Source organism: Carassius auratus, chromosome 36, assembly GCF_003368295.1.
Source record: "Carassius auratus strain Wakin chromosome 36, ASM336829v1, whole genome shotgun sequence".
NCBI lineage: Eukaryota > Metazoa > Chordata > Actinopteri > Cypriniformes > Cyprinidae > Carassius > Carassius auratus.
In genome coordinates this window covers 10,137,427-10,154,832 of record NC_039278.1, presented here as the reverse complement: position 1 = coordinate 10,154,832, position 17,406 = coordinate 10,137,427, and the positions used below count along the sequence as shown (strand labels likewise).

Below are 17,406 nucleotides of genomic sequence, written 5' to 3'. Positions count from 1 at the left end.
CCGCGGAACGTTTCTCACTGGATGAGTTTCGGCGGACCGATTATACTGGAGCACCAACTAGTGTTCGCATTTCACTGCAGCACATCGAGCCTCAAGTATCACCTCAACGCCAAACATAAAGCAGCTAGCGTAGACTTTACACTTTATGTTGAACTATCTATTATTTTGTTGGTGCAACTGGCACTTTATGTTGAACTCTTTATTGTTTTGGCCAAGATTATTGAGAGTTGGACTTAGTATGTTATGGCCTCTGAAGCAACAGAGAGATGATTTCTAATAGTCAGGGTTTCCAATGTTCTGAATGTACTTGACAGTATTGTGTTTTACTTAAAAAACAGTTTACAGAAGGTTCCAGCACCTATAAGCTACCTGAATTTCTGAAATGTACTATTTCTAAATATGCTATTGCTACACTTAATGGCAAAAATTGCACTGGCCTGCTAGACTTGGTTGAACAAAAATAAACAATATTTTGTTGCTTAAGCTTATGTATTCAATCATTATTCAATATATATATATATTTAATATTTATATTTTCATTTGTGTTGAATTTTTTATAGTGGACACAAGGGAACAGAGAATCAAAATCCCACTCCAAGTCACATACTCACACGCACACATATTCAGTCCTTCATTCAGTGTACAACAACATAAACGATATACTCTGCACTAATTTGTGTTTTTGATGAGGCTTTCAAACCACTCTTTGAGGCAGTAATTGGGTTATTGTTCTGCCTTAATGCATTAAATAATAGGTGTGATATCAATATCATGTCTATTATTTAATGCATAATCAACGTTTGCCATTGAATATATATTTTTAAACAAGCTGTCACAAACAGACCAAAGTAATATTATGGGGCATATTTTCATCACCACCCTAAATTCTAATTGCGCCTCTCAACTGGTTTTGTTTCAGGATCTAGATTTTAGGACATCAGAGCTGTGCCAAAATAATTGGTTGCACAAAATATAATCACAGTGGTTTTGTGATCTCTCAATTCCACTTTAGACCGATTAGTCAGCTAAGCAAATCTGAAAATCCCTAGTTCTGCACATTCCTACCATCTTGCTATAAGCTATGCTCTATGTTCTTACTATTTATACAACGTAATAAATGAAGCAATTCCATTCTGTCTGAACTGCTTCTTAAACAAAGAAACCAATAAATCCGCTATCTCTTCAGTTGTCTAAATGTATTTGTTTTACTCCTCCATTTTTATTATTTTTTTCTTCAGTTTCCTTCTAATAATAGCCATCCAGGTTTGGCTTAAGATCTTATGAAAAAATGATTTGAGAGCTCATACAGAGGGAGACAGCCCAGCGGCGCTCAGTGCTCACCAGCTTCAACAACAGAGAGCGATTCAGCCTGACCAAGGGCTCTCAGCACCTCCCCAGATCCACTTCTCCGCCTGTATTCCCATAGCGCCATCATTCGCTTTTCCTTTTTCTTTTTCCCTTATTCTCACATTCCGTCTCTTGCATCATCTCTCCCTCATCTTTCTCCAGCTTTCACTACAGACCTGTCTGTGTGAACCTCTATTGATCTGTGTAGACAGAGAAGACTGGAGCACTGATCCTGACCATGAGCACTCCATAATACCCTTCTGACCTCTTGACCTCTCTGAATGTATTCAGCAGCAAGGGCTACTGGGAAATGACAAGCATCTGATCACACAATTAATCACTGTGTTACGTCTTCTTTTGTAAGCTTATACTCCATATTACAAAAGCATTTTAAAGTCCAAGGACCATTGTTTGTATAGAGAGACAGAGCAGTTATATACATTTATATACGTATAGTATAAAATACATACACTACCAATCATGCGTTTGTGGTGGATAAGATTATTTAATGCTTTTGAAAGGAGTCTCTTATGCTCACAAAGGTTCTAGCTGACCTTACACATGTGCTCACACACACTAACACATATGTCGCTCATGACGTCCCATTCCCCCGTGACCATGCATATGTGCTGTGATTGATGTCAGATGATGAATGACAGAGATGCACCTCTTGTTATGGAAAGCACAACAGACACATGGATGCTTTCTGGTACAATAAACGGATGAAGGCAATATTCCTTTGATTAGCAAATCACAATCGCAAAAGCAATTTTTGACTCTTCTGAGAACATACATCACATTGATTGTGGTTATTATCGAATGTGAGAGCCCCCCCTTCGAATGTGAGAGCCCCCCCGCAAGGCCTGTCACTTTAACAGACTGACAATGAGAGACAGTCGAAGATTAAATATGCTGCCATATGGGAAGACAAATGCACCGATTATGATTTGCTAATGTGACAGTGATGTATTTTTGATTCGATGTGCTTTTTTCGGTCTTAGAATAATTTCCCCTCTCTCTGTTCTTTTATTTGCAATTTTCTCTCCACTTCATTCATCTGGTCGCCCATTAACAGGTAGGTTTATTTCTTTGGTTGCTATTTCTGGTGGTATTATGTTGAAGTAGACATAACATTGTATGTATAATAACTGTAGCAATCATATTTTGTGGTTTGGCAGCCATTAAGTAAAATAAATATTTTTTTCTAGTGTTATAACAGTAGTTTAGTAGCAATTTTAATACATTAACATAAATGTTTTAATTGTTGCCGTCACTATAGCCATGTTTCCTCACTCTCTGTTAACTCTTCACACAACTAAACTGTTTTTCTCTCCATCCGCCCTTCCTTGGAACTAACAGCAAAGATCCAGGAAGAGCGTAAGTGCTTCATTAACACGGATTAACTTGTTCATTAAATCAGCCCCTGGTTTTAATACAGCTTACAACAAAACTTATCACATCAGAAATCTAAAGAACAGACTTATTACTGAATTGCTGTTGGACATTGCCCAATCTCTTTTTAGAAGTAAAGCCAACACAGGCTAGAAAGAAGAAAAAAACTATTGAAAAGACACTCAGAGACTCAAGAGAGCTTACATAAGTTCACTGTGCTACTCTAGATAAATTATAAAGCCTATCACTTATTAAAGCTGATTAATATTCTAATGTAAGCCCAAGAGCATGTCTTTTTGGCAGGGCATGTATTTGAAGGCAAGGATTACTTGAGGGGTTTGTTAGCCGTGCCAGAACACCCACAGTTCAGAGCCAGCTAGAAGTAGAGTAGAGCAGTCAGGAATCTTGTGACTAATCGTGTATCAAGTTCAGTGAGTATAATACAGTGAACACAGAGGCTAATAGCTCAAATTTGCTGGAATGTAATAGAGTGCAACAGCGCCCATTCACGTTTTATAAAAATGCCTTTGATTCTGCAAGTGTTTTCCATAGAGATTTAAAAAAAGGCTTTAAGAGTTATAAGCCATAACCCAAACCAACCAGCTACAAAGTGAATCACAGCATTTATAATAATAAAATAAGTATTTGAAAATCAGCCAAAAAGTATACTTAACTGTTTTGAATAAATCCCATAAAGCATTAGGAATTACATAATTGATTTATAATAAAAAAAATATTGAGAAATTTAAAATGGTTGATTTAAAGATGTTTTTTATGGATATAGAAATGCTTCCATTGTAAAACAAACCCCTAACAGGAGCAGCCAGAGGAGAGAGAGACGTTGTGTATATATAAACAATATATTTTATGATTATGGCAAAATATGCATATACATAATGTACAAAAATGTAAGTTGTTTGAGGATGTAAGGAAACTTCATGGGAATTTGGGAATTTCGTGATTTGCTTGTCACAGTTATCTGACTGGTGGAGCTCTTTCTACAGAATCATGGGTAATGTAGTTTTTCATCCAAAATTCCACTGTTAAATTTGATCATTAAAAAAATATTTATATTGAAATAGTGCAGGGCCAAAGCACATACCAGCAATTAACACCTTGTAGTGCACAGTAAAAGTAAAACCTTTTTTTTAAAGGTTCATACGTAATTGTGAAAAAATAGTTCCCCTATGGAGGAAATGATTGGTATCTTTACTTTACTTTACTATTTTATTTCCAAATTTTGACTTCCACAACTCGTCCATTGACAACATGTATATTACATAATGGATAGTTTTAGTTCTGGAAGCTTTTTGCTTGCCTGCTAAATTATACGCAATAGTAGCAATATAGAGCTTTATTGTGTTCACTGAATGTTGTCCGTAGCTACATCATACAATCTCTCATACATTTTTGCAAAATCCATACTGAATATATTCATTTCTTTGGGGGGAGATTGGTTTAAACATCAGCAAAATTATAAATGGCTACAGTAACAAACCTACTGCTAGCTGCTAACATAGTCAAATTAACCTCTATATTTAGTAAACTAATACACAAGGGGCAAATAATTTATACTTGTATGTATGTAGTTAACAAAGAATAAATGATTTATGATGTCTTTTATTTTGAATGTTACCATGCGAAATGCAGTGCTTGCATGTAGCATTGCGTTAAGTGCTCTTTCTCAGTAACTCTCTTTGTCCCTCCCTCCACAGTGAAACAGCCGCCCACCATTGTGAAGCAGTCACTAAAGGACTACATTGTGGACCCCAGAGATATCATCATCATTGAATGCGAGGCCAAGGGGAAACCAGTGCCAACGTGAGAATGCATGAAACCTTTTTCTTTGTGCCGTCTCGTCCTTTTTGTCATCTCTCGCCACTTTTACATTTCCAGTTTGTCAGCAACCTCTTACTGTATACATCCACTTTCACGTTACTTCTCCGTCTCCCATTCTTTCTCTTCTCTCGCTCTCTAATTAAACCTGATGTCCATTAGTCTCAGCTTGACAAAGACCGGCACATTTTTTGTGAGAGTGACACCCAGTGCCTCGAACCTGACAGTGGCACTACCAGCTTTGTCAGATATGCAGGGGCGCTCATTCTGGCTCCGGTCCCTTGTGCTTGTTTGTGAAAAGCAGGCCTGACCAGCTCAACACAGTGTGGCCATTCAGAGGGAATGTTTTTGTTTGGTGGTCTGCTGGGCTTTACAAAACCTTCCACTCAGGCCAGTCCGCAAAACCATTGTGGTCTAATAATACACTTAGTTTACTGTTCACGCTCACAGAATATTCAGTAGGTTAGTCAACTCCAAGCACGCAATCCTACAAGTTTTTAAAGTCGCAATCAGGCAGAAGTAGTGACAGATCTTTTCTTTAAATTCTGACAATATTGAAAAAGAAAAGTTCTCTTGATCTGAATGCAAGCTTTCAAGGGGTTGTATGAAAAAGGGCGAGTTTATGAGGATAAAATGATCCACATATGTCACCAGAGAGAATTCTGTCATTACACCTGAAGATTGAATGTCAAAATGCATTTTAAACAATGAATCATATAAACTGATGAATTGTTCAGAAATTAAATGCATGTACAGTAGAAAATAGATTTCATGGACTTAGAAAAAAGTCCATCTGTGTGTGTAAATCCACTTATTAAAAAGCTTACATAATCAAGTTGGCTCACGTCGTATTTGTAACTGTTTGTGCAGATTTCAGTGGCGGCGGAATGGGAAGTTCTTTAACGTTGGGAAGGACCCGCGGGTGATCATGAGGAGCCGTTCCGGAACACTGGAGATCAGAAGCAGCGGGAAATCTGAAGATTATGAAGGAGAGTACCAGTGCTTCGCTACCAATGAATTTGGCACGGCGATTTCCAACAAAATCCTACTACGAGTGTCAAGTGAGGGCTGGTTTACTGTCATGTCAAAACACAACATGTACATAATGCAAAATGTTAATTCTTTCATCATTCAGTTAACATCATGTTGTTATGTTACCTATACTGTATGCAATGTTTCTCATATGACTTTCTTTCTTCTGTGGAACACAAAAAGATACGATTTTGACATCAAAACAGACAACAATATCATAAAAGTAGTTAATGTGACTTACGCTACAGTATATTTGAAGTCTTTTGAATTCATTTGATAGTACAAAGGTGTTTTAGTGCCACATAAAAAAATAAATTTAAATAATAAAGTCACAATATTTGGAAAATAAAGTCAGAATTATGAGAATATAGTCATAGCATTGATTAAAGAAAGATTTCATTTGTAATATTTTGATGATAATGTAAAAATGACCAAAACAAGGTTGTAGCAATACAGGAATAAAGTCTTTGCCAAATGTAATATTTTGAGAATAAAGTTAATATTTTTGACTAAAGACTTTTGACTCACTTAAACTTCACTCTAGTAATCTTAATTTAAATATAGTGGCACTAAAATCCTGTCAGGCTGAAATTTAAAGAGATAGTTGACCCTAAAATGAAAAAAAAAAATCATAATTTAGTCATTGTCATGGTGTTTCAAACCCATATAAGTTTTATTATTCCATGCAACACAAAAGAAGATTTTGTCACAAAAAAAGTATCTGTAAAGTTGTAATATTACTTGTGCTATATTTTAAGTAGGAACAGACTGATAATCTTCCTCTCAACTGTACAGAAGGTCTCATATTTGTTCTCTTTCATCATTTTTTAATTGTTAAAAAACATATTACAGTGTAATTTGTTATCACTGACACTGAATATGGCATCATTTGATTTTCAGTCTGCTTTTAGAAAACTTATGCAGTTTCATATGGACTTACATTTATGGAGCTTTTTTATAGTTCCAAAAAAAAGAAAAGGAGGAAGAAAGTCGTACAAGTTTGGAACAACAGTAACATTTTTGAATGACTTATCCCTTTAAAAATACCATGCATACAGAATGCATAATAAAATCAGCATTTTCTCTCATAGACTGAGTTGTGTTATCTTCCCTAATCTGGTAAACTTGTCTCCATTGCTCAGAGTCTCCGCTTTGGCCAAAGGAGGTTTTGCAGCCTGTGGTTGTACGTGAGGGGGAACCACTTGTCCTGCCCTGCAACCCTCCTCCTGGTCTCCCACCTCCTGAAACCTTCTGGATGGACAGCTGTGAGTGTTGCCCATTACTTCCTACAATTGATTGTGTCTCATTTCTTAGCCTTAACCCTCCTCTCCATCACTTCGGCATTCAGTCATCACCTTCATGCTCTCTTTTACCTCTTCCTCTTATCTCCCTCTCACTTCCCCTTACTTTGTGTGTCTCTCAGTCTTTCAGTCTGTGTCCTCTGCACAGCAGTGTCCGTTACTGCATTAGTGCTGACCTAGTGCATGTATGCGAATCTGCACTACCTGGCAAAAAGCTGAGAGAGCAGAAACAAGCACGGCACTGAGATATTTCAACAGACTCAGAATCACGCAGCGTAGACGCACGCTACAAAGCAGTGATCGCACATCTTGACTGTATTTGTCATTAATAAAGCCATGAACGGCTCTTTTGAGATTTGACAGTGATAATGAGAAGGCATAGATTATGAATCTTAAAGGGGAAGTCATTTCTAGCTTGAATTCCCACTACTTTCATAGTATGTACACATTTCGATGAAAAACTTCCTTGAACACTCCTTTCCATGTTCATTGGTCAGACAGACTTTTCTATGTTGTATTTGATTAAAGATCTCGGTTGCACTTTATTTTACAGTATGTGTACTTACATGTACTTATAGTGTACTTACAGTGTATTTATCTAAGAAAGTTCTGGTAATACAAGGTAACTACATGGGGTAGGGTTAGGTTTAGGGGTAGGTTCAGGGTTAGTACCTAGTTATTACAAAGTTATTGTAATAACTATAATAAGTACATAGTATGTACATGAGGAACAGGACTGTAAAATAAAGTGCTACCAAGATCTCTTATATTTCTAATACATTGCATATCCCTTTATTTTAGCTTCGGAAAAACAACTCGCTTCTCCTTTGAGATACTGTCTTACTGCTTTGCATATGATATTAATATCGATTTCTAGACATGTGATCATGACACTTTAGTCCAAAAAGCAAGAGACATCATATTTAAATCCAGACTTAGTGCATTGCATCTCGTTTTCATCTCACACTCTTCCACACTGCTCTTTTCATTGAGTGACACATTTACTGATCCTTGTGGTGTTTCAGGCCTGAAGATGATAATCAAGCTTCATCTTGAGCATCATTTCTTCTGTTGCCTGTCGGCTATTGCATGTCAAATTAAGTTGAACAAATGAGTCTAGATTGTCTTCTCTTTTTTCCCCCACAGACATTATGTCCATACAACAGGACAAGAGGGTGTCGATGGGCTTGAACGGTGACTTATTTTTCTCCAATGTTGTGGCCAAAGATGCCACCACTGACTACAGTTGCACCGCTCGCTTCGAGTTCACACACACCATTCAGCAGAAGAACCCCTACACCCTTAAAGTGATTACAAGTGAGTGGTTATTTCTTCAGGATCACTTGTTATCTTTAATTTGATGTAACTGATATGTTGCTGTGCTGGTAAGCTAGATTGTGGATATTGTGGTCCATCTAGTGGTGAGGAGGTAGAATTGCAGTCTGTGAGTGGACATTTATCTGAGATAGTTATCTTTTTGCACTTTCATTTGGAGACTGTTCATTGATTACTATCAGTTTCAGTAAGAGTTTTGAAGGACTGTCCATTTTCCATTTTGATCCAGAATTGTTTGTTCTTCGTAGTGAACTTAATTTTTTTTTCTGTATTTGTATGTTGATTAAACTGCAACTTTATTCACAGAGGAACCTTATAATGACACGTTTCTCAACTCCACTGATCTGTATGGTGGTGAGTTCCACACACGGCTAGCCTGTTGTCTGTGTGCTTCGGTAAACCAACACTAACTGAATTAACGCTGCTGTTTCTAACCACATACAGCGGAGGAAATGCGGAGATAGTGTGTCTGTTGTATAATATATAATACAAACAAAGATTTTCCACATAGTATTTATAGACTGTAAAATTTACCACTCAGTGCGTAGGTTTCTTACAGGGATTTTTTAAAACATGATTCGATGCAGTTTTGGGGACAGCAACATGGTTTGAAGGAAAATTATTCACTTTTCAAATGAAATTGCTTTAATTATCCTAATCACATTGCTTAAATGGAGATATGGAAATGGAGTCAAGGAGATTAGTCAAGAGGTACTCATTAATATTTAATTAACATTTAAACCTTGTCACAAACAAGCCTGGATCATATATTTAACCAAGAAATAAAAAATGTTTACACACACACACATATATATATACATTTATAAATATATAAATATATATATAAATGTTTTTTATAGGATGTTTGTCATTGTATTATGATCAGAATTTAATTTTCTATTTTTTTTTTTTACCATGATGTATAAATACTATTTATACTATACTATACTATACTATACTATACTATACTATACTATACTATACTATAACTATGTAAATATTGAATGTTATTATTTAAATTCTATATCTTAATCTTTCAATTTCTTGAATGAATGTAAACAAAGATCTAGCAAATAATTAAAATAAATACATTTAATTTAATTATATAATTTGTGTATATAACACACACAAACACACATATACATACAGATAGACTGATAAATTGATTTTGGGGTTAAATATGAACCAGGCATGTTCTTGATGGCTTTTTGAGATACACCCAAATATCCATATATGACAATATTGTCAGGATCAGACCACATAAGTTTGTATCTTGAGTCATTCGTTTAGTCTCCAGCAGGGCATTTTGGGGTGGCACTGACAGGGAACTGGCACTGCTGTGACCACAGACACACGTGACATTGGTGTGAAGCATGTGTTCCTGGCAGCTTCATCTATCAGACGTTGTCCTCCCACTGAATGTCACCAACAAAGGCTGTTGTCACTCCCTTTCCTAGAGCACTGCTGGCAATGCTAATAACTGAGAGCTAATCTTACTACGAGATATACATTACAATAGGGACTAATACTGCCATGCTCATCAAGTCTTCTCATTGAGAAGATTGTCTGTCTTCACATAACCAGGATTTAATGTCTAACCATCTGTCTGTCATCACAGTTATACGATTCTTCTTTCACGCTTTTATAAACAACATCAATTTTACAGAAACAATTGGTTAAAAACATTTGAGGTCACTAATATTTTTTTTTTTTACTTATTATTTTGTACATTAAGGATGCATCGAATGTGAGAATAAAGACATTTATTAAGTCATGGTTGGGGTTGCAAAATATTTATATTCCAAATAAATGCTGTTCTTTTGAACTTAGTTTTCATCAAGAATTATGAAAGATTGAATAACGGTTTCTACAAAAACATTATGCTGCACAATTGTTTTTACCATTGACAATAAGATATATTTCTTGAGCATCAAATCAGCATATTAGAATGATTTATGTAGGATCATGTGACTGAAAATAAATTTTTGACATCACAGAAATAAGTAAAAAAAACTTTTCCAGTTAATTATTACTTTGTCTCTCACATTTGTGAATGTATATTATGTGTGTGTGTGTGTGTGTGTGTGTGTGTGTGTGTGTATTTAGAATTATCAAGTTGTATATAATCCATAACATTAAAAATTAAAAATTAGGTTTTCCATAATTTTAACTAACTCAAGCCAGTCTCTCTTTCATGTACATGTTAACAAGTTTCTCTTTTTTTCCCCACAGCACGCAATGTACCAGAAACCCAGCCAACCTTTCTGTCTCCGAAGGGCTTGTCCAGCTCCAAGATAGTGCTCCGAGGGGAACAGCTTCTTCTGGAGTGTATAGCAGCTGGAGTGTGAGTGTTCTTTCACTGATGTTTATATAATGTTCTCATACTTATTCATATAGAATTAGCTTTTATTTTTATATTTTCCGTTTTTATTTTTCTATGAGCTTTTGTTATTTTCTTAGTTTTTTATATTTCTATTAAGCTGTAATTCAGTTTTATTCATTTTTGTTTTAAAGTTATTTTAGTTACCAAAAACAATTTTTTAATGATTTTAGTTAAGTCTTCCTGTAGTCACTTTTTTATCCCTTAAAACTCATCTTTGATCATCAAAATGACATAATGAAAAAAGTATGTTTTTTCCCATGTAAATAATTTCTTTATGTAAAGGCTTCAGTGTTACTCTACACCCTTATCACATTCAAAACCTCCTAAATAAACACCATTCTATAATAACAACATATAGATAATGAGCTACAATACAAATCACAAGTGACCACTTCCATATTTCCTATCCACCTTTGATTATATAATTTGACAGATTGATGAACAAACTTTTTCTGCAATGTGTTCTTCCTGCTATGGTCTGTCAATTTTTCATCTTTAATTTTTCCAGCCCAACACCTACCATTGACTGGTTTAAAAGAGGAGCAGACCTCCCATCCAAAAAAGTAAAGATTGAGAATTTCAGTAAAACTTTACGTATCTTCAATGTGTCCGAGGAGGACTCTGGCGACTACACCTGCATGGCCAGTAACAAGATCGGCAGCATTCGCCATTCTGTTGAAGTCCAGGTCAAAGGTGAGCCGTAGAGAAAAGACAAAAGATGCTCCTTGTTCATGACATACATGCTGTTTCTTTTATCCTAATTTTAAGATTTCTTTATTGCACTCTACAGCTGCTCCCTATTGGCTAGATAAGCCCACCAATCTGGTGCTTGCCCCAGAAGAGAATGGACGATTAGTGTGTCGTGCCAGAGGGAACCCTAAACCCACCATCCAATGGCTGGTGAATGGGGAACCTATAGACAGTGAGTAACTGTTGCTTTTCTGTCTTTAACAGACTTCATCACAACACAAAGCAGTAATGCATATGTTTTCTGCTCTTTGTGTAACTTCAGGTTCACAGCCAAACCCAAACGGACAAGTTCTTGGTGACACCATCCTGTTCCATTCAGTTCAGATCGGCAGCAGCGCTGTTTACCAATGTAACGCCTCCAATGAGCATGGTTATCTATTGGCCAATGCGTTTGTCAACATCCTGGGTAAGATACGAAAAAAAGTCAGTCATTCATAATATTCAGAGAGGTCACAAGATTGTGATATGTTAGTGTTGTTTTCTTCCTAGACTTGGCGCCACGGATGCTAGGTCCAAAGAACCAGTTGATTAAAGTCATTGAAAACAACAGGACCTTCCTTGACTGCCCTTTCTTTGGCTCACCGTTCCCTGTACTGCGCTGGTGAGCTTATGTCTCATTGTTTGAAAAGATACACTGACGTTCAAAAATTCGGGGTCTATAAGATTTTTAAATGTTTTTAAAAGCTGTATTTATTTGATATAAAAATACAGTGACAGTAGTATTATGAAAAATTACAGTTTCAAATAACTGTTTTCCGTGTAAATATATTATAAAATGTAATTCATTGCTGTGATGGCAAAGCTGAGTTTTCAGCAGCCATTACTCCAGTGATTCTTCAGAAATAATATGCTGATATGCTGCTCAAGAAACATTTATAATCAATGTTGAGAACAGATTTGCTGCTTTATATTTTTGTGGAAACTGACCATTTGCATTGCCTGCACTGCCACATTTGATTAATTTAATGTATCTTCACTGAAAATTTCTTCTTTAAAAAAAAAAGCTCACTGACCCCAAACTGTTGGGTTTTAGAATACAAATGAGATGAATATACTGTACATGTGTGTTTAGGTTTAAGAATGGCCTTGGCAGTGGTCTGGATGGTGGTCAGTACAAGCTGTACCACAATGGTACTTTGGAGATTAAACAAGCCCGGCCAGAAGACCAAGGCACCTACACTTGTGTTGCCAGTAACATTCTGGGCAAGATGGAGAATCAGGTGCGCCTGGAGGTTAAAGGTGAGACCAGAAGCATTAATCACTAAATCTGTCTTGATTTACTTCTATATTTACACGCTAACTTTTGAATCTTTTGAAGAAAGCACATTACATTATTTTTCATGAATGCCTTCATTTATTCTCTGTGTGTTGTGCTTCATTTCAGAGCCCACAAGAATAATGCAGGCACCTGAACATGTTACACAACCCAAAGGAAGCACGGTTCGCTTTCATTGTCGAGTTAAACATGATCCTTCCCTTCCTGCTACGGTCACATGGCTGAAAGATGACACGCCTCTAAGCTTTAGCTGGATGTAATGTCATGTAACAATACCTATACAATATAATCATAATTAGATTGTGCACTATTTTTCACTGTTATATACCACTTTACTTTCAGTAGTACCTCTTTTAAATTCAAAGATTGTTCAGATTTTTTTTTTTTTTTTTTTTAAAGAAGTGTTTTTTCTCACCAAGGCTTCATTTAATAAAAATTTTTTTTTAAACAATAATATTTTGAAATGTTATTAGAATTTAAAAGTGCTGTTTTGCATTTTAAATATATATTTTAAAATGTAATTTATTGATGATTTTTCAAAAATTTTATATTGTTATATATCTGATTTAGCGCTCAAGAATCAACAAGAATTTTATTATCAACATGAAAAAAATGCAGCCTTTTTTTCAGGATTCTTTGATGAATAGAAAGTTCAAAAGAATAGCATTTATTTGTAATATTTTTTGTAACAATCTAAAAGTTTTTATTGTTTAATTAAATGCACCCTCTCTAAATGAAAGTATAAATAAAATTTTTGTAAACTTTTTGAACAGTAGTGTATGTCCTGTACTTGATGTCTAATTTCTGTGTTTTAGTGGCCGTTTTAGAAAGGATGAGGATTCCTTGACTATTCACAATGTTAATCCAGAAGATGGAGGAACCTACACATGCACTGCCAAAACTGAGATAGATGAGGACTCTGCCTCAGCTCGTCTTACAGTCACAGGTACACACATATTGATATGGACATGGGGGACAGTCACATGTCACATATCCAGAGGATCATAAACTTTTTTTTTTTGACTTTTATAACTCTTTGATCTGTCACTCTTAGAAATAACAACAAAGCACTTCCCTTTATGAAAAATCAAGCATGTTTTCTTAAGAGTTTGCTTAAATAGTACTACTGTTGTGCTTCCTTTTAGCTATAGTGTTTGTCTTTTATTATATTGATCTACTAATAGCCACACTAACACTTGACCTCTGACCTTTGACCTTTACCTCATAGAAGATGACATCTCATCTGCCTCAAATCGTAGTTCCCCTGCAGGTATTTCTAATGTCCAATTAAAGATGCTAACAATCAGTCTCTGTTTTGTTTATTTTAATTCTTATTCTCAGCATCTGATAATAATTATTACTCGTATAAGTTAACATGGTTAATTAGTATGTTGTTCTCTTCCAGGTCGACCCGACCCCCCTCAGGATCTTGAGCTCTCGGACCCCTCAGCACGTAGTGTTAGACTCACCTGGGTGCCTGGGAATGAAAACAACAGTCCTGTTACAGGTGAGTTTAGAGTATAGGGTCTCAAGTCACTGATCAGTCAAGTTAATATGACCTATTACATTTTATCTTTATTGTCATGCACTTTTGAGTTTCCTTCTCTGTGTAGGACTGATATCTCTACCTCTTCCATTTTATTTATCTGCGTTACTGCAGATTTCCTTGTCCAGTTTGAAGAGGACAGGTGGGAGCCGGGGAAGTGGCAGAACCTGTCTATATTTGATGGCGACCTAAACTCAGTTAACCTGCAACTCTCACCATTTGTCAACTACCAGTTCAGAGTGGTTGCGATCAATGCTGTTGGCCAGAGTCAACCCAGCCTCCCTTCTGCACGCTATCAGACCAGCGGAGCCCGTAAGAGATCAGTTACATCCATAAGCCCTGACTGAAATGTGTTAGAAAGTGTTTAAACAGTCATTTAGAAATGTATAATGATTTGTTTCAGCTCCTGATGTTGTGCCGAGTGGTCTTAAAGGCTGGGGAAGCAAGAAGAACAACATGGAGATCACATGGCAGGTAAAATGAACTATGTTTATTGAAATACCTTGAAAAAGCAGAGAGATGTGACAGTTAGAGACCTAATCTATCTCTACATTTCACAGGCACTTAAGAACACAGAAAGGAATGGGCCAAACCTGCGATATGTCGTCTCATGGAGAAGGAAAGACACTGAGGAAGAGTGGGATAACATAACCACAACCAGAACGAAGCACATTATTCATAATACAGACACTTATGTCCCATATGAGATTAAAATACAGGCTGTTAATGATTTTGGACAAAGCCCAGAGTCAAACATAGTCATTGGTTATTCTGGGGAAGACAGTGAGTACGAACATGACATATTTAATGACTACCTTTTATAGTCTTAAACATCTTTTCTGGTTTGTTTTGTACTAATCATATTTTTTCCATCAGAACCATCTGCTGCACCAACAGAACTCAGGGTGTCGAAGATCAACAGCACCAAAGTAAATGTTCATTGGGTGCCTGTGGACCCTAGCACTGTGAACGGAGAGTTTAAAGAGTACAAGGTGAGTGAGCAAACATCTGCCTGATATATATATATATATATATATATATATATATATATATATATATATATACACACACACACACACACACACACACACACATATGCTCTAAAATTACTTATTTTCCACCATTGTAATTCAATATTCATCTCATATTCTCAGTTGTACTTCTGGCGGGAGGCCAGCCTCATAAAGGGCCTGAAAGTGAACAAGACAAAGTTGCATAAAGGCTTCTTCACCACTGCAGAACATCCCTCTGGCATCCTGACAGAGCTTTTTCCATATAGCAAATACAAGATGTACATGGTGGTGGCTAATAATGAATATGAGGGACCACAAAGCAACACTGTGGAGTTCAGCACCAAGGAGGGAGGTAAGATTCGCCTAATTATGATTTAGTGGTATAGCATTAGCTACGATGAGACATCCAAAGTGCAATGTTTATATTCAAAAGCAGAATATGAATAGTTTTCACAATCCTTTCATAGAGCCAGGGGCCCCGAAGTACTTTAGGATTCAAAGGCACACCGACGTGGTTCACCTGCAGTGGGACAAACCCCTTGAGCCAAATGGTGTCCTGATTGGATACACACTACAATACCATACAGGTGAGCTCACCATACACAAAGAAAAGCCTAAAAAATGAGTTTATAAACTTACAGAAAGCAAAAAGTTTGACGCCAAGTTTAGCTTAGGAATAATAGCTAAGCTAACAGCCACTCAGAACACACTAGCAAACAAATAGCAACACAGTAAAATCCCAGTAAACACACAGCAACACACTAATGCTTCAACTCCTCCTGTGAAGTTCGTATTTATGAGTTTGTAAGTCATAATTATGATGCCAAATGCAATCAAATCACTTTGGTTGGAGTAAGATGGCAATATACCTTTCCTACCAAAAATACGGCAATATTTTAAACTCAGCTTTTTCTAAATTAATAAGGAGTGTGCTTCAGGTGTTTTTGCTTTATGTTTTCATTCAGTTATTTGGGCTCGTTCACAAAAATGAATAATAAATAATTGTTCTCACAATAATGAATAATAAATAATAATAATAAAAAATTCTGTGTTATGTTTCCGACTTAACTGAACTGGATGATGACATCACTTTATCATCAATGAACTTTAGCTGAAAAATGACTCTTTGTAATTATCTTTGTTATTTTCCTGTTTGACAATGTAAAGCCGCTTTGACATTTTTAAAGCACTATACAAAAAAAATAAAAACAATAAATGTATGCATTTAGCAGACACTTTTATCCAAAGCGACTTACAGTGCATTCAGGCTATCAATTTTTACCTATCATGTGTTCCCGGGGAATCGAACCCCCAACCTTGCGCTTGTTAACGCAATGCTCTACCACTTGAGCTACAGGAACACTAAAAAGCAACAAATACAGGTGACTTGATTTAAATGCGTGTGCCCGACTTGGACATGAAACCAGCAAAACTCATAATGACTTTGTTCATGTGCAATCAACTCAAAAAAAAAAAAAAAAAAATCTTTCCAACATGAATGAAATGCAACATAAGAACTTTAACGAATTTTGCACAGTGCAGGCACCTCTCAAATTTTCTCCATAAAGTTAAAAAAAAATTGAGCATAGTTATTCATTTGTTCTGCTTGTGCGATTCCAGTAAACGGGACACAGGTGGGAGAGAGGAAGGTCCAGAGTTTTCTACCCAACGTGACCGAGTACAGCGTGAATCTGCCTAACCGCTTCATGCGGTTCAAGTTCTACCTTGCAGCTCGCACACAGGTCGGAGCAGGAGAAGTGTACGCTGTGGAGTCACCACATTTCACTAATGAAGGTCAGCAAGCCAGTTGTCTCACTCTGCTGCTGTGAGCTGTTAGTAAATCTGAGAGCAGAATCATTGGGTGTTCCTGTCTGTGCTCCACTCCGTCCTTCTCTTTCCTTCTAACAATACTTTTCTGTCTCCTTCAGTTCACACTGTTGTTTCCTGATGTTTTGTGCTGTCTTTAACTCAGTCTGTTTCTCTCTTAACGGCTTGATTTCTTCTTTGTCTTCTTTGACTTGCTCTCACATGTCTCTCCTCTTCTCCTTCTGTCTTTCCTGTGGTGTTGACTGAAGGCACCCCAGATACTGACTCCACAGTTGTAGGTAATGGGGGAATGAACTGCCTGCCTGCCTATCTCTTGCCCTGCTCTGTCTCTGCTGCAGCCTCTCTCTGTCTTTCTCTCAAATTCTGTC

At 36.5% G+C, this 17,406-nt stretch overlaps 1 protein-coding gene across 19 annotated transcripts in view; it reads left to right on the top strand.

Annotated features, from left to right (window-relative positions):
* nfasca (neurofascin homolog (chicken) a) overlaps positions 1-17,406 on the top strand; it is a 78,847-nt gene that overhangs the window by 39,324 nt on the left and 22,117 nt on the right. For 8 of the 19 annotated variants that reach the window (XM_026221276.1, XM_026221273.1, XM_026221274.1 and 5 more), the window contains 24 exons: positions 2,707-2,724; positions 4,455-4,560; positions 5,446-5,636; positions 6,750-6,872; positions 8,055-8,225; positions 8,550-8,597; positions 10,476-10,587; positions 11,135-11,319; positions 11,417-11,548; positions 11,639-11,782; positions 11,866-11,977; positions 12,449-12,615; positions 12,761-12,908; positions 13,468-13,598; positions 13,881-13,922; positions 14,058-14,159; positions 14,313-14,510; positions 14,602-14,672; positions 14,759-14,981; positions 15,075-15,190; positions 15,353-15,563; positions 15,679-15,798; positions 16,832-17,005; positions 17,287-17,316. In XM_026221276.1, coding sequence (XP_026077061.1) covers positions 2,707-2,724; positions 4,455-4,560; positions 5,446-5,636; positions 6,750-6,872; positions 8,055-8,225; positions 8,550-8,597; positions 10,476-10,587; positions 11,135-11,319; positions 11,417-11,548; positions 11,639-11,782; positions 11,866-11,977; positions 12,449-12,615; positions 12,761-12,908; positions 13,468-13,598; positions 13,881-13,922; positions 14,058-14,159; positions 14,313-14,510; positions 14,602-14,672; positions 14,759-14,981; positions 15,075-15,190; positions 15,353-15,563; positions 15,679-15,798; positions 16,832-17,005; positions 17,287-17,316 — 3,075 coding nt within the window. The remainder of the gene's footprint in view (positions 1-2,706; positions 2,725-4,454; positions 4,561-5,445; positions 5,637-6,749; positions 6,873-8,054; positions 8,226-8,549; positions 8,598-10,475; positions 10,588-11,134; positions 11,320-11,416; positions 11,549-11,638; positions 11,783-11,865; positions 11,978-12,448; positions 12,616-12,760; positions 12,909-13,467; positions 13,599-13,880; positions 13,923-14,057; positions 14,160-14,312; positions 14,511-14,601; positions 14,673-14,758; positions 14,982-15,074; positions 15,191-15,352; positions 15,564-15,678; positions 15,799-16,831; positions 17,006-17,286; positions 17,317-17,406) is intronic. The other 11 variants (XM_026221281.1, XM_026221284.1, XM_026221287.1 and 8 more) reach the window with 9 other exon arrangements.